Source organism: Dendronephthya gigantea, unplaced genomic scaffold (assembly GCF_004324835.1).
Source record: "Dendronephthya gigantea isolate DGI-Jeju-01 unplaced genomic scaffold, DenGig_1.0 000000F, whole genome shotgun sequence".
NCBI lineage: Eukaryota > Metazoa > Cnidaria > Anthozoa > Malacalcyonacea > Nephtheidae > Dendronephthya > Dendronephthya gigantea.
The window spans coordinates 4512834-4539511 of record NW_021163010.1 but is presented as its reverse complement, the minus strand read 5'-3'; the positions used below and the strand labels follow the sequence as shown (position 1 = coordinate 4539511).

At 35.5% G+C, this 26678-nt stretch overlaps 5 protein-coding genes and 1 non-coding gene across 7 annotated transcripts; 4 read left to right on the top strand and 2 right to left on the bottom strand.

The window, feature by feature from the left end:
* The first annotated feature begins 3 nt into the window (after nt 1-3).
* Nucleotides 4-4555, top strand: LOC114519128 (coiled-coil domain-containing protein 148-like). The gene is given in 12 exon segments (XM_028539205.1): nt 4-152; nt 483-517; nt 519-909; nt 1130-1436; nt 1519-1663; nt 1949-2155; nt 2262-2402; nt 3016-3134; nt 3424-3541; nt 3615-3665; nt 3759-3860; nt 3975-4555. Coding segments are annotated over 12 exon segments (1824 nt in total). The 5' UTR covers nt 4-91; the 3' UTR covers nt 4122-4555.
* Nucleotides 4556-4558: 3 nt separating this feature from the next.
* On the bottom strand, nt 4559-6557 carry LOC114519138 (protein downstream neighbor of Son-like). The gene is made up of 3 exons (XM_028539215.1): nt 5571-6557; nt 4973-5379; nt 4559-4866 (listed from the first exon to the last, which is right to left on the bottom strand). Exons 1-3 carry the CDS (start codon nt 6481-6483, stop codon nt 4594-4596), a joined length of 1593 nt encoding a protein of 530 aa, XP_028395016.1. The 5' UTR covers nt 6484-6557; the 3' UTR covers nt 4559-4593.
* A 176-nt stretch (nt 6558-6733) lies between these two features.
* On the top strand, nt 6734-15321 carry LOC114518004 (methionine--tRNA ligase, cytoplasmic-like). Of its 2 annotated transcripts, XM_028537888.1 has the most exons (30): nt 6734-6834; nt 6931-6984; nt 7328-7365; nt 7451-7509; nt 7647-7746; nt 7909-8034; nt 8110-8185; nt 8411-8532; nt 9132-9201; nt 9374-9402; nt 9587-9690; nt 9886-10002; nt 10194-10269; nt 10601-10728; nt 10899-10988; nt 11167-11218; nt 11397-11456; nt 11535-11609; nt 11802-11847; nt 12049-12205; nt 12351-12532; nt 12876-13009; nt 13132-13211; nt 13342-13473; nt 13630-13734; nt 13877-13988; nt 14188-14259; nt 14330-14416; nt 14788-14841; nt 15053-15321. In XM_028537888.1, the coding sequence occupies exons 1-30, from the start codon at nt 6786-6788 to the stop codon at nt 15218-15220; spliced, it is 2754 nt and encodes a 917-aa protein (XP_028393689.1). In that variant the 5' UTR covers nt 6734-6785; the 3' UTR covers nt 15221-15321. The 2 variants fall into 2 exon arrangements, with proteins under 2 accessions (XP_028393689.1, XP_028393679.1); XM_028537878.1 differs by having other exon boundaries at nt 6734-6984.
* On the top strand, nt 8727-8870 carry LOC114523350. Its single transcript, XR_003687016.1, has one exon. It is a non-coding gene; the product is annotated as a small nucleolar RNA SNORA16B/SNORA16A family (small nucleolar RNA).
* A 364-nt stretch (nt 15322-15685) lies between the features above and the next one.
* LOC114538121 (WD repeat-containing protein 75-like) lies at nt 15686-26670 on the top strand. Its single transcript, XM_028559272.1, has 25 exons — nt 15686-15801; nt 16337-16466; nt 16536-16601; nt 16690-16777; nt 16896-17032; nt 17182-17252; nt 17478-17570; nt 17677-17765; nt 17986-18141; nt 18309-18371; nt 18511-18626; nt 18821-18928; nt 19452-19528; nt 19883-20037; nt 20286-20395; nt 20497-20570; nt 20730-20821; nt 21066-21164; nt 21318-21487; nt 21758-21808; nt 22051-22117; nt 22239-22309; nt 22952-23043; nt 23290-23333; nt 26246-26670. The coding sequence occupies exons 1-25, from the start codon at nt 15701-15703 to the stop codon at nt 26437-26439; spliced, it is 2514 nt and encodes an 837-aa protein (XP_028415073.1). The 5' UTR covers nt 15686-15700; the 3' UTR covers nt 26440-26670.
* Nucleotides 23777-25175, bottom strand: LOC114538202 (high-affinity lysophosphatidic acid receptor-like). The gene has a single exon (XM_028559384.1). It carries the CDS (start codon nt 25138-25140, stop codon nt 24163-24165), a length of 978 nt encoding a protein of 325 aa, XP_028415185.1. The 5' UTR covers nt 25141-25175; the 3' UTR covers nt 23777-24162.
* Nucleotides 26671-26678: the final 8 nt, after the last annotated feature.

Below are 26678 nucleotides of genomic sequence, written 5' to 3'. Positions count from 1 at the left end.
TGTGTATCATTTTTGTGAAATGTGAGCGTTTTTAGAAAATTGGATGGCATTCTAGGGCGAAAAAGCCCTTTTAAAGCCACATAGTGTTTGAATGAGTGGCAGAGACCTTCGAACGTTCGTTAATTTTCATAGGAATGCAATTGGTGCGTCAGGTAAGCTCACTAAGCTGTTTGAATTTTGTATGTCAATGGGGGATGTGGGTCAGCTTTTAGGAAAGACCAAAAGACTATTAAGCACTTGTCTTTTAATACATGTACTATTGCAGAGGCAGCGCTAGACGGCTAGTTGTGGGGCGAATTTTCATATATTCGTTTCGTGCTCTGCTTATTTTCTTTTAAAACATGTCGTTTTTCCAGTGACATTGTTTTTACAAGGAAATATCCTTGGCTGTGGATACTTTGTGTTTTTTATATAATTCATTCAGGGTTTTTAAAGTTTCGTTTCACATGCTATACTATTTGCATTGTTATTTTCTTACCTAGATCCTTCTTTGGTATCTCGTTTGGCAGATGGTAGATACCACTGGCAGATACAAAGAAGTAGACTATGGAAAGCTTAAGGCGATTACAAAATTGAAAAATGCTGCAGGACAGCAATCTCTTCAGAAAATAAAATCAATTCATCATCTTAGTAAGGAAAAGAAAGAGCTAAACATTTTGCAACAGCATAAAACATGCTGGAAAAAAGAGCTAATAAGGTTGAATAGTTTGTACAAAAGCAAACTTTATGAGCTTGATATGGTCAGAGCAGGCTTTCCTTGGGAACAAAGTTCTGTCAAAGATTTTTTCATTGAAGTTGAAGAATATGAGGATTTCATGAATGAAGATTTCTTAACATTTTCTAAAAACACAGTAAAGCCTCTGTGGGATTTACAAGAAGATATCAGTGCCTGGTTGCAAGAATATAAAGGTAAATATTAAATCTCTTATATTACAGATTTACAGTTAATTCCAAATCATACATCAGTTACATACAATGGTTTGACATACAATAAAAGGCTACATGCTTCATCACAAAATGTTTTGATCACCTTATAATTTTGACATCAAGCTGTTCTGCATACTATTAAAAGAGAAGCATGGTTACTGCCACTGGAATGCTTGAGATTAAATTTAAGCAACCTTTTTAGGGAACTCTGATCCACATGAAGTTTCAACTGTACTGGAATCAGTGAAACTACAGCAAAGACAGATCATGGAACATCTTGAAGAAGAACAAGCTGAGTTAGAGAATGATTTGGCTTTAGTAAGACTACATCATGCTGTTCATGATGAAGAATATCCTCGTGTCATTCCTGGAATTCCGGAGGAAGCTTTGTCCCTAACTTGTCCATATGATGATTTGAAATCTTTGGTTTTGAATGAATTCGAGTTGCTGGATAAAAGATATAAAACACATCTTGATTATTTAAATGTGAAGTACAGTGAGATTTTAGAGTAAGTGACAATTTGAATATGGAAATTTGAATGTAGTAGAATCACAGCATGTGAACTCGAAAATTCTGTTCTTTTCCTAAAGGATGAAAGATGAAGGCTGGGAAAGAGATAACCACCTTCGATTTCAACATATTCTTGAGCAGTATGCTGCTGATATGCCAAACAGAAGAAGTTTATATGTAGATCGAATGTTGAGAGAAATGCCGCACTTAACCCGACATGACATTGTAAGCCTTGGTATACCATTCACATATTTGATTCATACATAGGAACTGTGATTTATTGGATCAGGCCTGAGTCACAATTTTTCAGATGACAATGTTTTACTATCGCAAAACTTACGGTTTACTGAAAATTGATGCTTATTATTAAGTTGACCACCGCCATGTTAAAAACGTAAACTGGCGCGTGTTGCGCAGGTTTCGTTAATTGATCAATATTATCGAGATATGACGAAGTTTAAAGTTTTAACCACGCCATGTCAAAGATGTAACGATATGTTTGCATTGTAGGTTGAGCACGAGAAATGGTGGTTTTCACATAAATCATATCAGAATCAGCAGGCTGCTATCTACACTGCCTGGGAGAACAACCGTCGAGATTTGTTGTTAAAAATCAAAGTCACCTTCGCTGATGCTTGGGTTGAGTTCGAAAATGAAAAGAAACGTGAAGACAGTCGTAAACGACAAGTGGAAATGTGCAGTAAGTTACACGAAAAGGTATGTATGGAATGTTATATATAATATTATATAGAAAAAGAATGCAAAACAACGTATTTTTATGTTGAAATGCCCGGAGGAGTTTTATGAGCATCCTTGAATTTAGGTTGCAGCATTTCAACGACAAAAACTTGAGGCATTTCGACTACAACAAGAAATCGATGAGAGAACGAGAAGGCAAGAATATGAAAGAAGTAAAATGGAGGAAGAAAAAGAGAAGAAAAGAAGAGAGATGATACACAACAAGGTTAAGAATAATCCATAATCCAGAAGATTTTGAGAGTTACGTTAGACGCGGGGAGCCTGCAATAGCGCCGGCTTATACAAATAACTCGGACCCTTTTTGTTGGTATACATCATTTGCTATAATTATATAAATGGTTCGTATGGAAAAAACTGGAGGAATTAGGAAAACTTGGATACGCAGCAAAATCAATGCAATGAAAACACATGAGTTAGAGAACAACAGTGTCCTCGACCAATCCCTTGGGCTTGGTAAAGTAATAGGCCAAAAATTGTGAATTGTGCGTGAACCTCCGTGAATTCAGCGATAGGAAATGAGTTGATCAAATGAAATAAACTGTTACGAGAATGCATGAGACGACATGCATGAATGAGACAACAAGAATGAAGTAGATATCCTTATTGGAGCAGGTTTCTCAATTTTTTGCAGGATTATAGTCAGAATACTTTTCTAGTTGTACGCAAAAAAGGTTTTCTTAGTATAACTATTTTTGACCTTTTCGAGATATTATTTTTAGCGTATTTTTACAGGATTTCGGGCGAAATATCCGTCTAAACTACGTGAAAAAGCTTTTTTTGTTAGATTTAATCCAAATTTTATTACCTTGTGTTGTTAGATAAAGAATTATCAAGAGAAAAAAATGGAGGATGAGGCAGAAAAATTAGAAAAAGAGAGACAAAGATTAGCAGCGATGGAACGAGTGTTGAAAGAACAAGCAGTAAAAGATGCAGAAAGGTAATGTTCTTGAGGTACCAAGAAGAGAATTAATTTTTCAGCTTAGTTATATTACTTATATATAGTAATTTAGCTGCATTATGATTAGGAGACTGGGACACTAATTATTGTCCCTCCATTTCTGTATTACTTGTTCACTCCTGTTTGTCATGATCATGAAACATTTCAGGACTTGACAACTGCCCAGATTAGCAGATTAAAATACTTAGTGGAACAAAATGCTTATTGGTTTAGCCACCAATAAGGTGATTAACTTCCTAAAAGCATTGTTGCATTGTATTCTATCAAGAGTTGCTTATCGTGAGAATGAATTGAAGAAACGTCAGGATGAGAAACACCTTCTACAACAAAGGGTTTTAGAAGAACAGGAAGAAAGGGAAAGAAAACTGGAAAAATTGAGAGAACAGGTTGGAAATGCACTGGAACAGACTGGAACAAGGTGCATAATGTAAAATTTGAGCATGTATGTCCTCTTTTAAGGTCTGTGTCAATGTACCAGCTGATCCACTACGGGTACTTCAGTCAACTGAGGTTAGTTCATGTTTGTACTGTTGACGTGATAACTTTAAGACATTGTTTTTTTCCTCTTGGTATTCTTATGATCCATTATTTTATTTGCACAAGGCTTCAAGAGCACATGTTATAAAGAAGGATGATTTGGCAGAGCCTGAAGAACTAGAATTACAAAAACCATTGTTTGCCATAAATACATTCACTACAAAACAGGTGAATAATATAACAGTTTTTTGCTCTTTGACAAACCTGATATTTTCTGATAAAGAGTGGGCACAGGAATTCGTAAATTATGTATATACTAAAAATAAATTTTGTTGTTTTTAGATAACAGCAGATCCACGTCATAAGGTAGAACAAGCACTACGACAGGCAGGCTTACATGACACAAATTATGCAAGACAAATACTTGCAAGTGTTAAACCACTGCATCCAGCTAGGCCTGATCAACATTCAACATTATTTAAAGAGTAACACAGTTTTTCTGAAAATTGGACAACTCAATAGACCTTATGCATAATGATGTAACAAGCTGTTGTGACACCTGCAAGGAATTCTGGTTCTAGTAGTCATGGTGGGAAATTTTGAAGTTTGAATTTTTCACTGTGACTATTAAAACCAGAATTCCCTGCAGGCATCATATGTGCATAAGGTCTATTAGCAACTAAAATAATAAATTAGTTGCTAAAATAGCTTATATATAAAAAGGTTCTTTGACAGAAAGGCTGACTACCACTTTATTGCTTTACCACTGTAACAATTAGTGTTTTATGAGGCTCAGTGACATACTAGTGTACCTCAACTAATGACCAACCTTAGAAATGAACATTCATGCTTATTATAAAGTGTTCACATTCCAACTATTATCTGCTCTCTTGTGTAAAAACCACAAATGGAATATCGAATATATATGTATATAACATTTATGCAAATTATGCAAAGGTAATCATTTGTTTGTTTCCCATGAATAAAGAAAATTATCACAGTTGATGGATGCTAAGTTTGTTCCACCCAAATTTGATGGTTGTGTGAGGAAGTGGTCATCATCATCAATTCTTTCCTCATCTTGCATGTCATTTGGTAAAACATTAAATGCTGCAGTAACTTGAAGGTTCTTCATCACAGCAGAAAACTGACGTTGCTGAGTTGTCTCAAAGAGTTTACAAAGTTTAAACAAATTTCCAGGCAAAACAGGACCTGTGATGTCCAGACTATATGTCTACAGAAAAAAACAGTCAATTTTCAGCATTTTATAAAGCATCTTTTGACCCTGTAATCGACACAATACCATTTGGTGATATAGTATATTGATTGGCAAATTTTACCTTTTCTAAATTCTTGCCTTGTTTAAACATGTTTTGTTTCGCAAAAAGTGATTGTAAAGCAGCACCATCAAATGCAACAGGTGCCAATAGAGTTGGTGGGATGCCAGCATGGGATCCTGTCTTTGCTATCACTGTTTTATTATTCAATAAATAGTTGAATAATGCCTGAGTATGACTGCCATTTACTACAGCAAGGGATGAACTGTGATGATCAATGTTTCTTAGCCTTGCTCGTTGCTGGTTAATTTTACTTTGCTTTAACTGTGGAAGTGTTTCCTTAGCCACGCCCATGCTTTCTAACCAAACTGTGTCATCATCATCATCATCTTTTACTAAGGGATTTTTTTCATCATCACTATCATTTTTTGATGTGCTTGCATCCAAAAGAGGTAAGGTGTAGGAAATACCTAATAATTTAAAATTAACTTTTATATCGGCTATCAAAGAATAAGGGTAAGATTTGATTAGAACAGTTTATAGTTTAGCTATGAGTTATCATTACACCAATGAAATAATACTTTTATGGATTATTGTCATGAGACAAAATAGGCATATTGTATCATTTGTATGTGGCTTTATCTTAATGAATTTGTCATACCTTCCTTATCAAAACCTTCTCGAATTCCCTTTGTTGTTGGGGTGATATAGGCTGATGTTGAAGCCAAACCTCCAATCATTTTTGCTCTGAATAATACGGTAAACGATGCCGAACATAGGTAGAAATAGTCACATTGACCACACCATAGAAGATTAAACAAGGAACGGAAAGATTGGCACCAGCTGGCTTGCAATGCATTTGCAATATCTTGATTTTCAGCAACATTTGGTACTTTGCTTGTCAACTTTGTGTCAGATGTTAGCCGAGGAAAAAGGGATAGCCAAGGCAATGCAGGGTGCATCCAGTACATAATATTTTGTTGAAAACATGAGGAATCTTCATCTGTGTTTTGGCTTTTACATTGTACGAAACCACACAAGCCATTAGCTTCCTGTTTTCTGAGTATTTTAGAACACCAGTTAAAAGAGCGAGAAGATGTAAACCGAACTCTGGTTTTTAAACTCCAATCAACAGGCAGATTCCTTCCAGATAAACGCTTTATATGATTATCTTTATCTGAGTCTTCAGAATTTCTATTCAATAAATTGTGGCTTTCGACCTCAGATAAACGTACATCATGAAGCTTATTATTTATGAGTGTTTGTGTTTCGTCTGAGGTTGTACTTGTTCTAGATGAACCTTGTTCCAAAGCATCGAATACCCCAAAACTTTCATCATTCTCGGAAGATCTATCGATATTTGGTTTCTTGCTTGCTGAGCAACCAAATGGATTTTGCCTTTTCACCTGCCCTGCTAGCTGGGGTTCTTGTTCGGTGTTTGAATTTCGTGACTGTAATATTCTCGATGATTTTATACCCTCTCGTTTGCTCGTTCGTTTCTTTACGACAAGTTTTATACTTCTCGCTGGCTTTCTCCAGTTCTCCTGAGAGTTATTGTCCTCACTTTCACACATATTTCAATGCCTAAATAACAATTCTTTGGCTCTAAAAAGGCAGTCACTGCCACTGGTCAAGAACCATCGTTATTCCTTCGTTCCAAAGCATAATTTCTTTTCATTCTTTTGTAAATTAACTAAATTTCATGTTTTCCCGCCTAAATTTTAATTTGGAAGTTGGAACTTAAAATCCCATATTACCCTAAGATTACCCTTTACCATCCTTCAATATCCGTTTCCCTACCTATTTCACCCTTCTACGCCCTCTTCCTGTTCAATCAAAATATCCTTGAAAACTATGAATCATCAAATATGAATTTATGTTTGTAATATTTAGATCTTTCAGCAACGTTACTTCAACCACCTTTTGTAAGTCAAAACCTGTACAGTTAGCATTTCGCCGCTGCCTCTCGATGAAGCTTTATACAGATAAATTTAATCCATTTACTTTACGAATATTGGTAGCTGATCAATTGGCTGGTACGGGCGTCAGTGTACAACACGTGCAAAACGACAATGGTATGCATGTTATTGTATGTTTGTATGTATGTATATCCAGAAATAATGTTTTATTATGCTAACAGAACAAGCATAATACTGTATTAGCACTGTTTCTCATGAACATTCAATGCTTTTATTATTCATGTGACTCATGAACATTCAATACATTTATTTATTAATGCATTTATTTATTTATTTTTCTAATATTTGTTCCTTGTCTGCAGTAAATTTTGTTTTATGGGCTTTAATTCCCATCCCCAAGAGACTAAAGCTTTATTGGCTTTGCCAAAAAATTAAAAAATGTTAAAAAGCAGAGTGGTGTTGGACTTCAAACTTAGGATCATGTTCTGATTTTTTGTAGAAGCTGTCAAAAGATTCCCTTTTCTCAAGGAACCTAAGGTACCTACACTTATACATGCAGTGATTGTTTTATACCATATTCCTATTTTATACCCTTTAAGTATACTTCTTTATACATATATAGCTGCCATTTTTAGAAGTTGAAGAAACTCGTCACATCTTTAGTCCAAATGCCATCTGCCGGTATGTTATTTTTGATAAATAATACTCTTTAGGATTGACATATTTGGTTTGTGCAATATTTACAGGGTGCTATTCAGCTCTTGCATAGTATATGAAGATATGCTATAGTATATGAAGATATTTAATTTTTTTGGTAGATATTTGTTAAGCAGTGGACCTAGCAAAAAGTTCGCATCAGATTTAAATAACTTGTCAACTGAAGATCATTGGCTAGAGTGGGATGTTCTTCACTTACAGGTTTCCTATCATTTTGATATTTTGTCTGATTCCCAGTGGGTTCATATAGTCATATGAACTACACACATTAACCTAGATTACCACTAAATTTGGACTTTTACTTCAAGATTTTTCTTGTTGTGGTGTAACATACATACACTGTAGTCTGTTTGTGTTATTTAGCCATCAGTATTTTCTTTTTTGGCATCCTCATTTTCCTCTGGCAAAGGCACTGATGCCAGCTTAGTCACACAGTGTCTCTCCTACCTTGAGTCAGCATTAGAACCTGAGGGAAAATATATTCTTGGAGTGAGTACATTCTATGAGAATTTTTAGTTAGCCACATGTTGCAGATGATTTGCATGTTATCAATTCTCTATTTAGAGTGAAGTATCTCTAACGGATATAATTGTTTGGGGGACACTATACCCATTACTCGCTCAGGATAACCATAAGAGGGGTATGTAATTGCCACTTTCAACCAACATAAACTGTACATATGTCTAACAAACCGTAACCAAAAACCGTACAAACCGTACACATGGGTCGAAAAAGACAAATTGCCTGAAATCTACTATGCATATGCTCGAGTACATTCTTCTATCTCTTCTCCCTGTTGGTCAAACATTCTGGCTTGTGGTAAACTCAACACCATATAGTGAAGTCTAATTTGCTTTCCATATAGCCCTTGATCTGAACACAAAGTATTCAAAAGTAATGGCTTGGTTCAATGATCTGATGAAAAAGAATGAGTTTTCCTCCATTTCCCATGCGGTCACAGAAGGCAAAGGGCCAGGAATATTCAAGGTGATTGTTGATATACATGTAATGTGTGCTCTAAGAAATTAGAAAATTGTATGTTGTTAAACTTTCTGTCTCTTTACTTCCTGATAGTGATTAGTGGGTAAAAGGACAATAGGTTAGGTTCGATTCATTGCCTTGTTAAAAAACAAATAGATGTAGCAATGCACAACACGAAGTCTATTATTGAATTAGTTCTGTGGAGGCTCTATCGAAGCTTTCAATGGTTTAACTATACTGTACCATTGTGAGTCAATATGAAGCCAAAATAAAAATATTTTCTTATGGTCGCCAGATAACAGATAACCTCCTGTCTTTTGGCATTACCCAGGAAAATAACAAATATTTATTTACACATAACTGCTATCTTTTATAACTTATGTTATTAACACATAACTGATATGTACTTTGTACACTAATTTACGTTATTTTCACATGTACTACAGGCATATGCATGCAGTTCACTTATTCAGCTAAGCATATCTAACTCCCAGCAATCTAATCTCCATGTTTAAAAATGTGCTGCCATATGGCCATATGTAATTTTAGAATATAGATTGTACAAAAACCCACATAAGTGATGATATTTATCTTACATTTTGAAGGATGCACTTGTTGCCTACCAGTTAGTGAATCAGGTTTTGGTAACACAAAAAGATTTAAACAAGAGTGAAGGTTGGTTTGTCTTTAGCTTTGGTAATTTGTTGTTCATAACCATTGCAGGCTATAAGACTGATAGCCAAAAGCTTCCAATAAATTAATATTTCAATCAGAGAACTTTCCTTTTCTTTATGATGAAATTTTCCATACGGTATCATGTGCAAAAAAGCTTTCCAAATTTCTATAGCTTCAGGGGACAGTGCTGAGTCAGATGAGGTATGTTGTAACACTCATCCATATATACCAATGTGTGAATTACTACAAAACTACATAACTTCACATAAATCCTATAAACACTTTTTGCAATTTATTTTTTTCCTACCAGTAAAGGAATTGATACGATGTTAATGTTGTTACTGTAACTGTAATTTCTTTACCTTTTCATCTTCTATCCATTCAGATTTCATATCAAAAAAGCCGTGTTGATGCTCAGGAGGTCGCTGATTCTATTGCTGCTTGGAATACTCAAAAAGTACCGAAAAGACGCGCCATTGAACATCCAATGTGAGTGTACACTTTCGTTCAAAACACTCATTTCATATTTTAGCTAACATAAATATATAATTAAATATTAGGCAGTTACGTTTAAACTAATTTCGGGCGTAACTACGGAGAGTTGCTTTGTCTTAGCATCATCATTACTACGCCTCGTGAGCGAGACTTAAGTAACTGCATTGTATTGTTTCCCGTGTTTTATAGCTTACCTAAAGATGATGAGAAGAACATACTTATCACTTCAGCTCTTCCCTACGTCAACAATGTTCCTCACTTAGGAAACGTTATTGGTTGTGTTCTCAGTGCTGATGTTTTTGCAAGGTGATTTAATTTTTTTTTTCTTATGGCGAAAGACCCATGTTCCTCATCATTTTCTGGTACCCTTGAAGACCACATATTCATCACCAGTCATGTGGATCGGTCAATTTGTGTTCGATAATATACCGAGAATCATTTAAGAAGTATATATGAAATTTCACTGATTCACCGTCTTGTATGCTTTCTTACGGTAGATTTTGTCGAATACGACAATATAATATTTTGTACATTTGTGGTACTGATGAATATGGAACAGCATCAGAAACTAAAGTAAGTTGGTGAATTACATTGGAGGATTCAATGTGAAAATCCCCCCTTACCCGTTGTAATCCTAACAGTACATCACATTACATTTTGGGGCTGTTTATATGGGAGCCGGGCTGGCTCGGTCAGTGAGACAGCCCGGTAAACGGGATAAACTTTTCCTTAGCCTGTTTATTCGTTCCAAAGAATTCATTTATGTGGACATCTGGTTCAATGACACTTTTCAGTTTCAGACCTTCAGTATTTTTCAGTACATTTTTTCTAAACCTAAAACTTTACTATATAAAGCGACCTTGAAATGAAATTTGTTATAATGTCGTTTATCTATCGCGTGTAGGCGTTGGAAGAGGGTGTTACACCGAGGGAGATTTGTTCAAAATATTTCAAAATCCACAGCGAAGTTTATGATTGGTTTAATATTCAGTTTGATTACTTCGGAAGAACGACAACTGAGGAACAGACAAAGTTAGTCTTACTTCACTAACTGTGGTTGCAAGTACTTATTTACTAACATTTATTTATAGCTTGTCTTATTTCACTTTTGAGAAATTATTTATCGTCTCAGCCACCAAATTTCGACTTGAATTTAATAGTTTTAACTCCGATTCTAATTCACAAATCGCTATTTTATGTAGAATTTCTCAAGATATTTTTTGGAAGAATTATCACAACGGCTTAACACTGGAAAATACAATTGAACAATTACACTGTGCCAACTGCAATAGGTATGACAATTCGGGAATTTGACAAACTTTAATGTTATCAGTAGAATTTTGTTATAGTATCTTTCAGAATTCATCAAAATACTCATTTACCATGAATAAATAAGATATAGAATGGAACCTGAGTCCAAGCACAATTTATTTTGATGTGCAAGAACATTTTGTCTTTTTCATATCTTAGATATTTAGCTGACCGATTTGTGGAAGGAACATGTCCTCTCTGTGGTTTTCACGTAAGAATTTTTTTTGCAGTTGCATGTCATAATACCAATTGCATGGCATATTAATTTCTTAGAGCACTACGTGGATGGGATTGACCGATTGAACCATGGCTTATCGAATCATTTCATATCCCTTCATTTCTCATTCATTTAAACTGATTTATTTTACTGTTTCACCATGTTTTAACAGGATGCCCGAGGAGACCAGTGCGATGCTTGTGGAAAACTTATCAACGCGACAGAATTAAAAGTACCTACTTTATGATAGGATGCCTTACAACAAATTTTATGAGTATTGTTTTATATATATACACTCGTTTTTCCTTAGTCTCCTCGATGTAAAATATGCAGTAAAACGCCAGCAGTGAAGGAAAGCCGACACCTTTTCTTAGACTTAACAAAGGTTTGTAATAAATACAAACTTACGCCTGTATACAGCTGATTTCAATTTTAAAAATGAAGAGTAAACTTACAACACTTGACTCTTGGCAAATTCTCACAATTTGCCTCGAAGAACTTCATATCTGATTATGTGTTATGGTTCTGTAGAAACACTTTATAAAACATCTGTGTGATCGTATCATTATATTTTCAGTTACAGCCTGAGTTGACGTCATGGGTGGATAAAGCCTCATCTGAAGGTATGTTGTGGAGGCTGCTCTAAGATACAATAATATATGGCAATTGATAGTCCCAACTTTACCATAGCTCCCCGTTAGAAAACTGCCATCCTCCGTACATGTGGCTACAATTGTATGTTTTGCATACCTGTGAAGGTGTTTGGACGTTGATATAAACGTTGATTTTTTATCATAATCAAATATAATAATGCTCTATTGCAGGAAACTGGAGTGCGAATTCCCAACACATCACTAAAAGTTGGCTCCAAGAAGGACTTAAACCTCGTTGTATAACACGTGATTTGAAGTGGGGAACACCTGTGCCCCTTGAAGGCTTTACAGATAAAGTATTTTACGTTTGGTTTGATGCACCGATTGGGTAAGACATTTTTAAAACTGTGCTGAACTTCGTCTTGGCGTCCTCTGTATTTCCTTCCAATATTATCCTTTCTCATTATATATCTGTCACTCTCCGTCATATTATTTTCTAAGAAGTTTTTTAAATTTACTTTTTAACTTCCCAGGTATCTATCAATCACAGCTAATTACACAAACGAATGGGAAAAGTGGTGGAAGAACCCAGGGAATGTCAGTTTATATCAGTTCATGGCGAAGGATAACGTACCATTTCATACAGTTGTATTTCCAGCGACATTACTGGGAACCAAGGAACCTTACACAATGCTCAACTGTATAAATGCCACGGGTGAGTTGAGTATTGTTGTATCACAGTATTTTATCAACCAGCTTTACCAGGCGAAGCACCAACCGAATTTCTAAATTTGGTCATGTAAATTAAAGGCCTTGTTACACGGTGCAATTTTTCATGCAACTGGCAATACAATTTCACTTTTGCATGAGAGATATATATTTGGCAACTACGAAATATTTTATTGCATAACACACTCCATGGACGTTTCTTACGCTTACAGACTCCTCACTAATTCACATCTCCTAGAAGTAGAATTACATTGCAAGTTGCAAGAAGAAATTGCCCTGTGTAGCATGTTCTTAATACGCACAGTTGCTAAATTTTGTGTGCTGTATAGAGTACTTGAATTACGAAGACGGGAAGTTCTCCAAGAGTCGTGGCATTGGCGTGTTTGGAAACGACGCCAAGGACACAGGAATACCTCCGGATATTTGGAGATTCTATTTGCTGCAAATTAGACCCGAGTCACAAGTAAGAGGGATTTTGAGAGTTGAGAGAGTATTCTTCCGGAATTTTCTTTGTGTGTTATGATTACTGTGTCTCGATGATATTGCCCGTATCATTAAGTGAAACATCACTCACTTGTTATTCAGGACAGTGTATTTACCTGGGCAGAATTTGCTATGAGAAACAACTCAGAATTACTCAACAACTTGGGAAATTTCGTTAATAGGTTAGTTCTTTAATGAGATCTAATTTACTGACTATTGTGCAAGGATCACTTTTCACAAGAATCAATTTCGTGCGGTTATAATTTGTGACAAGCTTCCCCCTCATTTGTTGTCATAACATTTTTCTAACAGAGCTCTGGTGTTTTTGAACAACAACTTTAAAAAGACGTTGCCTTGTATAGTATTAAATGATGAAGACAAGAAATTGATTGCTTTAGTCAACCGCGAATTGAAACAGTATATACAGTTAATGGATCACATCAAGTATGTAACGATAAATTATCTATAAATTATTATTATTCTATATCTAGCCCTTTAAACTATATGTGTGAGACTCATTACAAACATTCCACATTGTCAAACATGCTTGACTTAATTCATGTGTTACGAGAAAAAAAACCGTGTATCGTTTTTTCATAGATTGAGAGATGGTTTAAAGGTTGTACTTAACATTTCCAAACTTGGCAATCAATATATTCAAGCCAATAAACCTTGGGTATTGATCAAGGGGAATGAAGATGAAAGGTAGAAAATGGTTAATATTATATATAGTATTACATGTGAGTGTGATTTGAGAACGATTGGATTAAAAATATTGACTAAATTATACAGCTATCCAAGAGGAAACTTGTGTCCGTTTTGATAAGTTTTTGTTGAATGATTTCAGATCAAGGTCTGGCAGTGTTATTGGTCTGGCTTGTAACTTGACAAGTTTATTATCCATTCTCATTCATCCTTTCATGCCTGATATCAGCGCGGAGATCAGAAAACAACTGCAGGTATTTTGTTATTTTTGTCACAATCTCGTGTATCGATCCTGCGATCCTTTTCGATCTAGTATAGCCGACAAAACGTGGGGTTGGTATATAGTATTCAGGCAGTATGAGAACCAACCCCGGAAATTTCTCCCGCGGCCAAAAGCTCCGCATTTTGATAAATATCTATGATAAATAACCAAACGCCTTTGTTGATAAATAGGTTTCTGACGAATACTGTGTCGTGGTTGATTCCTTTGTGCCTCATCTTGAAACTGGTCATGTTATTGGCGAGGTAACGAAGTGAAGTGACGTGTATAATTTTTAGAAAGATCATGATGAAAATTTTCGTTTTATTTCTTCAGCCCAAGCCTCTGTTTGAGAAAATGGATAGCAACAAAATGGAGGAATTCCGACAAATCTATTCTGGGCAACAAAATAGTCGAAATAAGGTATCGCCTATCGAATTATGATTAGTAATAGTCCGAGATCTCTTGTGTGTGTGACATCTGCTTTTATGAGTCCTGCTTTTATGACGCTTGTATCGCCAGCGTGCCAGAAAGAAGAAATGACTAAATGAAATAGCTTGAGGCTCATTTACACCGAAATCGACGATTAGTTGTGTTCATTTTGTGTTCTCACAAAATCGCTTGATGTTTTTTAACTGAGAACATTTGCGTATATCGTTGGTGACGGAAAGTGTATTTTGTTTGCTTGGTTATTCGATCACCTACCCCAGGAAAGGAATCGTATACAACAAATTGTATCGTATATGGGCCATAGTAGATTCAGTAGAGCAGTACTAAGATATTTTTCCTTTCAGGGAAAGCCGACAGAAGAGGAAATCAAGGCTCTTGAAGTTGACGTTGCTAAACAGGCAAGTATACATTTTCCTTGCATGCATGGCGATTCCCTTTTCCGCGTTATCCTGGATGGTAGGTGTACGGAGGTTACTGTCAATGATCGCATAGAAATGGCGTAAACTTGAGATATTTCAGCCAAACTTATATTTGGGCGTAAACTCGAAATATTTCGGCCATATTTACTATATATAGCTTTGTGGTTTATGTTGTGTTAAACGTGTTTAGGGTGACGTTGTACGCCAGTTAAAAGCTAATAATGCTGAGAAATCAACGATTGACGCTGAAGTGGCAAGACTTCTGGATCTTAAGAAGAAACTGAGTACAGCAACTGGGATCAATCCAAATGACAGTGCTGCCAAGAAAAAGAGCAAGAAAACGAAAAAACAAAATTGATTAATATGAAAAGGAAATAATATCAATGATTCAAAAGTGAACAAAATTATGTTTTAAAAACAATCAAAATATATATATTGAAACATCGTATAGATATACATATACATATATGTTCTGGTTAGCGGCGAAACGGGTGGAGGTGTGGGGCCCTTAGGTATGTTTGGTACTGTATTGGCCCTGTTTTCATTAATCATGTCTATCTATTCCGGTGTAGACTACACTAATGAGACACAAGTTCTTGTCGTAACCCTACTTTAACGTGCGTTACGCTATACCGCGGTTCTGATAGGAAAATCCCACTGTAAAAAATCTCCATTCCCCAGTGTTTTTAGAGGGGCGGAGGTAAATGAATTAGTCAGCTCTAATAATTTTATTAATTTATATTCGCATTAAAGTGATATTAATGTGTGCATCATGACGTATTGCGGTTTGTTTGAAGATCGCAGGCTCACGAGCACGTGGAATTTGTGGAAAGAAGCAATGGTGGACGACAACAGTGACAAGAAATTATTGGAAGCTGGAAGAGTTCGAACTGTTGGAGGAAAATCTGTCTCAAAAGTCACTTTTAGCAAAGATTCAAAGTAACCCTGTTATTTTTTACAAAAAAATTAAATTATTTAATTTGTTACACTAGCATATCAGCTTATTTTCAACCTAATTTTCAAGCTAATTTTCAAGCTATTTAGTAAATAAAAGTTCGCACATTTTTATTATGTTCTGACTGTACTGAGTTATACCACTTATTCTCTTCATATATGGATGACAGCTTATATACTACTTAATAGGACTCTGATGAGGATGTGTTTTGAAATTTAAATTGGCCTAAAGGCAGAGTTATGTACACTATGCAATTTTTTTTGCAACTTGCCATGCAATTCTACTCCTGAGGCATGTAAAGTTGTCACATACATTTCTTACTATACTAACGTTTTCTTAGCATTTTGACTACTTTTTGCAATTTAGCATCTATCGAAATTACAATTGCATTGCAAGTTGCAAAGAAAATTGCATAGTGTAGCCCTGAATGTGTACTTTTCTTATTGCTTCATTATCAAAAGCACTAACTGGGATTTGTACCATGCCAAATTGAACAATGCATCATCATGATATATTTAGGTCCTTGTTTTGTGCATATGGCAGTCAGATAAGAAGACACAATGTATCAACAGGAGAATTAGTCTCATTGTATGATGGCCACAGTGATGAGGTCACAGACCTAAGTATTATTGATAAAAATCATCTTCAGGTATTGTATATTTTGATACATGTTTTTTACTTATAATGTTCATATTTATTTATTTTGTTGTCTTTTTAGCTGATATCATGCTCCCTGGATACAAATATTTATTTCTGGGATGTCTTGGATGGATCCATCATAAGGGTAAGCTGTGAGAAAGGTAATTATTCGGCCATTATTTTCAAGTGTAAATTGTTTCCATTATTTTCAAGTGTAATCTACTCTCTTGTAGAAGTACAAATCAAATTATCCTGTATATGCTGTGAGTGTTCATAAAAATCATCCAGACACAATTTTTATAGTTCAAGAACATAAAAAGAGTAAGCTATAGAGAAGGTTTTTTAAAATTGTTAAATAATAATGAAGTACTAGTATGATATATTTAACATATTTTATGATGATCTGTATCTCACATGTTTATGAATATATTTCTCTTAGAAAATGGAAAATTTTGGTTTGGAAAAGCAAGCGTAACAACTGAAAACAATGGTCTTAACAAAGTAGATTCTGTTCTGAATTTTCAAAAGATTTGCAGGATTGCAAATAGGCCTGACTCATATTCTTTTAGTGAAAAGGTAATGTGTTACATCATCACATTTTTCCTCACAATTGTTATTCCATATAATATTTTCTCTTGTTATTTAACTATCAACACAATAATATACTGTACTTATTAGTATTACAGTATACCAGTGCACAACTAGTGAAAAAATACATTGTGTAGGGAGACCAAGTTGCTGTTATTTCCAGAAACCACTTGCAAATATGGTATTTTGCAAAAGAGAATTTAATAAAGTATGTGAGTTGATTGTATTTCTATAGAAAATGGATAAATGTTGTAAATTTACCTTCACATGGGACCATGCTTGAATTTTTCCACGTCATGTGTTCACATTGTTAATATTTGGGTTCTTCATGTTATATATGAGAGAGATTTAAGAGATTTAATAACACATCGTCGAGAGGAAACAAGAAATTTGGGCAGGGTACCAAATCCTTGTTTTGTTTTTATTGTAACAGACATTATTCCAAAGCCCCCTTTACATCGATTGCATTTCATCCATTTGATTCTTGCTTGGCTACTGGTCACGACAATGGTAAAATAATAATATGGTATGTGTTGTTTTCTGATGTTCTGCAAACTTTTGTAAACTCATTCAATACATACCTGTACCAAATGTGACGATTTAAATCTGTGCGCATGCTAACCATCTTCCAGGAAAAATCTACAAATCGATTCAAAACCCATCTGTACAAAACTTCATTGGCATGCTCATTCAGTAGCGAGTTTAAATTTCAGTAATGATGGTATGTGATTTGTGTTTGATGAAGGGACTCGTATGTAAACCTTTTACATTGCATATGTTTTTAATTAATATGCTATCTTTATCTGTACCTTACCTAATACCTACTAAGCTATGTTTTACTATATTATTTTGTATTTAATCATACATTAACTACAGCACACAAGTTAGAACATACAGAAAGTTAATCACGAGTGAAATGCAAAAAGTTCTCCCATTTTCAGGTGCTTATTTATATTCTGGTGGAGAAGAGTCAGTTTTAGTTTTCTGGCAAGTTGATACAAGTCACAAGCAGTTCAAGCCTCGTCTTGGTGCACCAATAGCTCATATTTGTAACAACCAAGACGATACAGTTATTGCTGTTTGTCATACTGATAATGGTTAGAATCCTTCCTGTTGTTTGTTATTATTACTGTGTCTGGATCTCGTTATAACTGGCCCCTGGGGAAATCTATGACGTCACAATAACCCCAAGAATACCCATAAATGATCAAATAAATGTATATAGCATTTCCTTATAAATTAATTCTGAGGCGCTTTTTTTAAGTTGTTAATTTGGTTTCTGCTGTGGATTTGTCTGTGGTGAACGTTGTCCAAGGTCTCGCACGAGGTTAATAGCTACGTTTCCTTTTTTGCTATCTTCAATATTACTTTTTTTTATGAACTGCTTGTTTAATGTTTCAATATACTCCTTATTAAAGGTATGTACAGTATTTTTGAACTGAAAATCTTAAATTCAATCTTTGCAGCCAATCATGTATATACAGGTCTATTGGCAGATCCTCTGAGTAAATCGCTAGTGCTGAACAGCCAAGATGGCAAACTGCAATTTTACCAGCCTGATACAGATAGCCTTGCGTTTACAGTAAGTGAAAGAGTATCTCTCTAAAGGAAAACAAAATATGGAGGTATTGAGCCCAGCGAACGAGTTCGCAAATGGATAGCTTCAAACCTCATGAAAAAAAATATACCTCAAATGGATTCATACCCGGTGCATGATATTATTCTATTAATTTCTTGGTATTATTTCATTGTGTTATTCTTCTTCGTATTATGTAGTTGGAAATTGTGAAACAAAATTACATTTCAAAACCTAAAAATGAACCGCTGCAGATGACTGCTGTAGAAAAAATATCGTTTTCATACGATGGCAACTGGCTTGCGACCGTAAGTACTTTCAACAGACAACACTCTGATAATTCGATGTGACATCCTTTGAAGTGCCGACATGAAACAGTCAATGTCAATCATCGATGATACAGTCCCGGACGCGTTCCGAACGCAAATGGAACGAGAATGCACTGTACTGTATACGGGGGGAGCGAAACCATTCCCTTGCGATTTTGTGGCACTTTACTATATAGATGAGGAATAATGTCTAAAAGGATTACTAATCTTTCGAGTGGAATTTTCACAATCCAAGTTCTAGCCCGGGAACATCACTTCGAGCATTGCACCGGAGGGGCAGGCGTTAGTTTAATTCTTATTTGAGGACCAATATGGTTGATAGAAAATTCTCAACAGTTCCTCGCTTTAATTTGAATTGCCTATATCTTCCACTCATAATTACAGCTGTTATTGGAAATTGCTTTAGTCACACTCTAAACACATTTCCATAAGGATCTTTTAACGTTGTTTAAAGTTTAACGACATTTTGGCGATGTTTTGTATGCTATTTTTCTGTCTTTAGGTCGAAAGACGAGACGATGGAAAAATGACACCAGAAAACCGTTTGAAATTTTGGAAATTTAATAATGAATCGCAAAGGTAAAATACATAAGTGTAAATGAACAATACAAAGCGATGTGATATATGATCACCTTCAATTTAAAGGTGACAAAGTAGCGATAGTCACAAAAAATCTCAAAAGTTGAAATTTATAAGAAGCAACTATAGACATACTGTCTACTCACTATTTTTATTAAGGCCACAATAATCATTGTGGAAAACACACTAATTTTCTCTATAATAAAATTCCAGTCAAGTCATTGTTACCTACGTAAAACATAAAGAATACAAGATCTCAAGAATTATTATTTTTGTACCTCAAAAGCACATCATATGGTTGTTATTACGGGTAATATCATGAAAACAGTTAGTGCATGAAAATTTTTTCCTTAGGCACGTATTAAACACGTGTATAGATCCACCCCACGAGGGGCAAGTCGTTGCAGTCGAATTTCAACCTGGTTCATTTGATATTCGGCGTGCCATGAGTGCTGCCGTAGACGGAAAGTTTAAAATCTGGATGTTGAAAAAACAACCTGACATAAAAGGTAAGGATAATTTACCATTAATAATTAAACTTGAGGTGTATGGAATAAATTCAGTGCAGCTCCTTTAGTGTATGCTATATGTAGTCAAATTATAGATTCCCCGCAATCAAGATTATTCAGTTGATGATTTTGTAATCACTCAATGATTATCGGATAAGCCGATTAGGGAAGGGGTAAATTATTTCCGATGGCATTCAGCTTGACTGTATGCACACATTACTTGATATAACATATATTTGCCTTCGTAGAGCACAGAGAAGCTTGGCTCTGTCAGTCCGTGGGATATCTTCGCGACGAACCTGTGGGGGATGCCACATTTTCCTCCGATGGTTCTCTGTTGGCGGTGGCGTATGGCCAGGTATATTACGGACACAGGCGGGGTCAATCTTGTAACGCGTCAGTCTTGTTTTTATATGTCGTTTTGCATTCAAGTTCTTTATCTTTCCTCTTTATCTTCAGGCTCTAACTTTATGGGATCCTTGTATTAATGAACAAAAGAAAACATTGTATACGCCTTATTCACACAATATCAGGTATAAAATATCATTGTTGCCTTTAAGATTATGGCTACCATGTGCAAGCATTAATGCTTGATAAAATCACAACGCCACTCATGGTGTGTTGCTAGATCTGAAGATCTAGTGGTGTGCCGCAGAACTGAAGATAATTTAGTCTCTTGGTTTTTTCAACAGGCAAGTGAAGTTTGGTAGAAAGTCGTGTTCTCATATCGCATTAGCTTCAACAAAACATCACCTTATGGCTTGGGATTTACTATCATGCACTGGTACGTATACTATCTATCAACAATCAAAGCTCTTCAAAAACGTGTTAAGTGCAAGTTAAAAGTTTTTGTGTAATCATGAACACAATTTAATTGGAAGCTCTGGAATATTTGTGTTATTCTTGGTCCGTTAAAAACGTTACGTTCCTTGAAACGTTAAAAGAGGTTCGGTCGTGATAATTTTTTTTGTTCACCCGCGCTTTTGTACGTGTGCTCCGGTATTTATACATTTCAATTGGTATTGCAGTTTTATGGGCGACAAAGGCTGAGGTTATATCCATTCTTCCCGACCCGTGCAGTTATGTGATGGCAGTCTTTATTAAAATAAACGATAAAGAAGTTCATCGTAAGTTGATGTGAATATTTCAGTTTATGTTTTTGAACGATAACAATTGAGTGATAACGCTGTTTTGCATCTAATTATGTGCTGTAAGACAATTATAGAATCAGGAACACGAAAGTAGAGTTTCTTTTTTCTAAAATTCTTGATTTTTTTCAGTTTATATGTTTGATCCTCGATCAGCCATACCTATTGCTATTCAAACAAATGTTTTACGAAATTCCACTTTCTTGGCCGCTGGTTTTCAGCCTAACACGAGAGGTTTAACGGTCCAGAATAAAAACGACGATATCACAATGGCAAGATTATTTTACATGAACGACAAGCAGGTAGGGAAAACGTGAAAAGACCCTCTGATGCCGCTGACAGTACAGTATATATCACTTTACAGTATACATTTTATTACATTTAGTACAGCGAGATACATATGGCAGAGCCTATTACAGAACTATGCATGCATGTACACCACTGTACAGCAATTTTTACATGTTTAACACCGTGACAATTCTAAGAGGATCTGTCCTGCATGTCCTTTGTATTACAACAATTTTGTATTTAATAACTTTTGTTATTCCTAATTTTGGGATGTATACGTGCAGGTACTGTATACGATTGATGGCACTGAAACAGAGGAGATATTTCAAGCCAGGGTAAGCCTACAATATGTATGCCGGAAGAAAGAGAGTATGGTCGAGACTTGCTGAAGAATCTCCGCCATGCATAATCTTTGTCTATACAAGGCTAGAGTGCGGTTTAAAGATATATAGTTAGGCATGCCACATGAGCTTTTGTATAGAAGTGAGAAATGAATTATGGTGTTGTCAGGAGATGTCCGAAATTTATGCGTGCATGCAATGTATTAAAGTACTTACTAGAGATTGCCACCCTGCAGGAAACAGTAACAGAATCAGAAGAATCATCGGAATTTCATCGAGTGTTTGGAACATCTACTGATCGAGGTGAATCATCGTTTCAAAATGTTTGAATACGAATAATTTACGCTCTTCTCATGGGCGAACATTTTGAGATTGGAGCTTACCCGTTATTTCTAATAAAAACTTTACCTTTAAACGCTTGTAGCAACTCCAAAAGATGTTCCTGTTGAGGCTACAGCCTTTCATAATAGAGAAACTTCAAACTTTATCCGTGAGGTGAGAACAGGACGAGCTAACATTTAGCAGGTTTAAGAGGTTTTGGTACTGCAGTAGAGTATGTACACAAGATGGTCGTTATTTAATTTCAACTATACTAAAATATTTTTAGAGAGACTCTTCTTTCGTAAGTCTCCTTCATTGTGCGTGCAGGACAATGATCTGCATGAATGCGCGAGAAATAAACATTATTTTATGGTGTAGATTGTAGAAGGATTTCTTCCTGTACCTTAAACGGCTCTGTCGAAGCTCTCAATGGTTATATATACTGTATCATTGTGAGTCAATATGTAGCCAAGATTAAAAATCTTTCGTTTATGGTCGCTAGATAACAGCAAACCTCCTGTTTTTTGGCATTACCCAGGGAAAGAACATTGTAATGTAGTGATAATATAAGAACCTCATGTGGTGTGGTACAGAATATCTTTTAAAAAGTTAAAGAAACTGTGAAGTCGTTTCTGCGCATGTGTTTTATGAGAGTCTTTGATATAAACAGCACCGAACTTTCGTTTTTATGACTCCTAACGTTGTGTGCAAGCCCAGAATTGTGATCAGCAAGAGATTCCTCTGCATCATGTTCGCAATAGCCTTGCTAATGCAACGGGTGTGCTATAGAATTTAACATAACTTCCTGTCTTTTAGATGTTAAGTGCCCCGTCTCATGTATTACCACCTGTAACAACACTATGTTCAACGTTCCTTCACTCTTTACTCATCAGCAAAGAACCTGGCAGGTAAGAACGATTATTTAATGCTCATTGTCTCCGAGAGTAGTCACTATACCCTGTCTAAATAAAGGGACTAAGTGAGAGATCACCTTTTCTACTTCGTGATGGTGTTTCCATTATATCCTGATGTGAAAATCGTGTATGTGTTTCCATTAGTTGGAGATCTTTGCCTTTTTCTTCACTTATAAACCCTGCATGGTTTACCTTTATAGGATTTTCCGGAATAAAAATAATTTTGTATTTCAATTTCAGCGAGAAACGTCCCCAAAATGATGAAAGTGAGGATGAGAAGACAGGTGAGTGGAAATGTTCTTTCAGAGTAGTTAAGTTAGCAAAACGTAATTACATCATCACATTAGCTATTTGACAAACATTTATGCTCCTGAAATACATTTAAAAGCTGTATATAAAAGAATTCCTAGCGAGCTAAATTTTTTATGCTTCGAGAACAATGTAACAATGGAGTTCATGTTCGCGAGCATAAATGTGTTTTGGCCCGACTCATTTTAGCCCGAGCGTAACGAGGGTTAAAATGTGTTCTGAGGAGGGCCAAAAACACATTTATGCCCAAGAACATCAACTGTATTACTATTATGTAAACTTTAAAGAGCAATTTTTGTGTAAAAAATATGCAATAGGTAAACACTTCAGTCATTCTTCTGATATTTCAGCCCGGTATCATTTTACAAAAACCTCAATACCCGGCAAAGTTAATGTAATGCGTATTTCTTGTGAAAACCTGTCATTTTGTAAAGCTATAGCTACTATTTTTTCCGTAAGTCGGAAATGCTTCTTGTTGATTCACCTGTGTTTGCTTCTTTCATCGCGGCGTTGCCGGGAAATTGGCAATCACATGCAGTTTGTTTTAAATAATGCACGCATGGTGCAGATTGCAGAACTTTTACTTAAATATTTAGTAGTGGGTCTTCATCCCAGTTTGTCCTTTTTTTAACGAGCCTTCCAGAAAGAAGAATTTTTCTTTGTCCAACTTTATGTAAGTTTCTTGTCTTAATTGGAATCCAATCTTTCGTATATAATTTCCGTATATATTCTACCTCCTCTGCTCGTTTCTAATTTAATTACATTAGCATACCATAGTTTTGAATACAAATTCATTACGACAACTTATTGACTACCCTTACTATCCTTCCTTTCGCCTTCGGGTGTTACTACTGAAGACGTCGATTTTTTCCGTAGTATTTTCAAATGTTGAACACAGCCTGTGCAGCAGCCAATTGTAAATACCGAACTTGTTGCTGTGTAGATAAGTGGTAAAATCACACTAAAGACATAAATCATTAGCGTTGAAAACAGACACCATCCTCTTGGTAGATATACCCCGGAAGCATCTAAAGCATACACTATGAATACTGGTAGCCAACAGAGAATAAATGCTATGGCAAGAATAATTAGCGATTTGGCTGCACGAATTGTTTGTCTGAATTCGGTGTCTTCTGAGGTCGCGTCTGAACTTTGAGAGTTTACACGACGACGTGTCCGTAAAGCCAGATGAAGTCGAACCAAATACACCGCTGACAGACTGAGAGGGAACGCGAGCACGCCATATACGAAGATTGAACCGTAAACTTTACTTGCATTGAAACTCAGGAAACAAGCGGCATTTTTTTCTAAGAATCTGTAATTCCCCCAACCAAATAAAGGTGGAAGACAAACCAGGAAAGCGAATATCCAGACTGCTCCAATAGCTTGAAGACTTCTTTTTTTGTTCCAAACTGTCAGATATCCCTTTGAATGAGCGAATAAGTGATAACGTGAAAAACTAAACAACGCCAGGGTATTTATAGCAATAGTCGCCAGCACAGCGTTAATGTAGCCAGAAAGGTTGCACATTGCACTGCTCATTGGCCACTCTCCATGAGCCAAAACTATTATTGTGAATGTCGCACTAAACACACTTGTTATAAGATCGATTATGATAAGGTTTATCGTGAAGATATTATGCCATGTTCGTAACAAGGGATTTCTCCAGATATTAGCACAAGCTAAGAGGTTTAGGACAATCGAACATAATCCCAGTGAACTTGTAAAACACACTTCCAGAATCACTTGGTAGACGGGACGAGATGAAAGAACCATTTTCATTCGAAACACTTGCACTATCTTTAAACTATATACAAAGATTGCCCCAAAGGTTTTTGACTGTGTACATTGTCTTGTGTTTTACTTATGAAATTTTTACATTTGATTGACAATTAATTGTTCAGCTGCATCACCACGAGATAACTGACAGAAATTGTGACACACTATTAAATTTAGGCATAACCAATTTATTTTGTTCTCAAGAAAGAGCTCCGTTAAAACACTATGTCGTTTTTTAGAGTTTGGTATATAAGAATATCCCATATATATACAGTATGCTCTAACCATATGGATAGCTGTTTAACCCCCGTCTCCCCCTTTACCATCAATTTCTTTATTTCATGCCATTTATAAGAATCTTCTAAGTGGAGATTAGAATTATTCATGTCATCATTAGAATTAGAAGTGGAGATTAGAATTATTCATGATTGTCATCTATTTCATTACAGCCGATGAATGATGTGTAGTCGCAGCAGTAAACATCGTTTGAATTTGTAATATCACAATTTCTTTAGACATGACAGTTTAGGTTGTGCAAAGAGCGATTATCAATTTTAACTAATTTTAAAATTTAAATAACGAGATTGTTTTCATGGACGATCAAATAAAATGGGTGATAGTTTGCAAAATAATAACGATTTTAACATCTTTTTGAGTTAGTAAAAAAGTTGAAAAAAACGGAAAAGTTACATACATGCAATCACTTCGCCGTTAATTATCAATTGCGTAATTTTGCGTTCAACGCCTCCAGCGTTTATTAAACATTTTCTTTCTTTTCTTTCATTTACGTGTGCATTCAATTACTAGTTGGGAATTTAAAGGACAGTTTCTGTGTTTTTATATGCAATTACAAATGACATTTGCCTCAATTTGTGACAAAATTACTTATTGCTTTCTGAAATCTTCGCTCAAATATCGTCATTTTGCACAAGTGCTTAGTTTGTACAAAAGTTGCAAAGCTAATTGATGTTAAATTGTGCACTCCAATGTTGTCAATAGTAAATCGTAGTTTAAGCGCCCTAGGATTAATGCATAAGTAATCGATGTCCAACATTTTGAAATAGGCATGTGATTGATTTCTACTATTGATTTTTCTTTCTCCCTACAGCTCTAATGGACACTAGTCAAGAAATTATGACATCAGACGAAGAGAGTATGGTTTCACACGCGCGTAATAATCGTGCAGTTGAGTCACCTGAGGAAGTCCAGATAGCAAAGGATTCTTATCAAGACGAGACTGTAAATGATTTATTTGAAGTAGACTTCGCATGGATGAGTAGTTTTTTTAAAGAGATGTCATAACGACGCCAGGTTTGTACAGTTCAAGACAGAGTTGCCGGAATACATGGGCCAAACACTATCAAGATAACAAAGAAAACCAAAAGGCCAAAACAAAGGGTTGTAATGACTGTGTTTTGGGCTACATTTTTTATGAAATCCGGCAACTCTCGAATCATGATACTTTGTTTTCATATTGAATAATTTTGTCAAATTCTATGGCTAATTTCGATAACTCCAAGAGCTAGTGGAATAACAGGTTA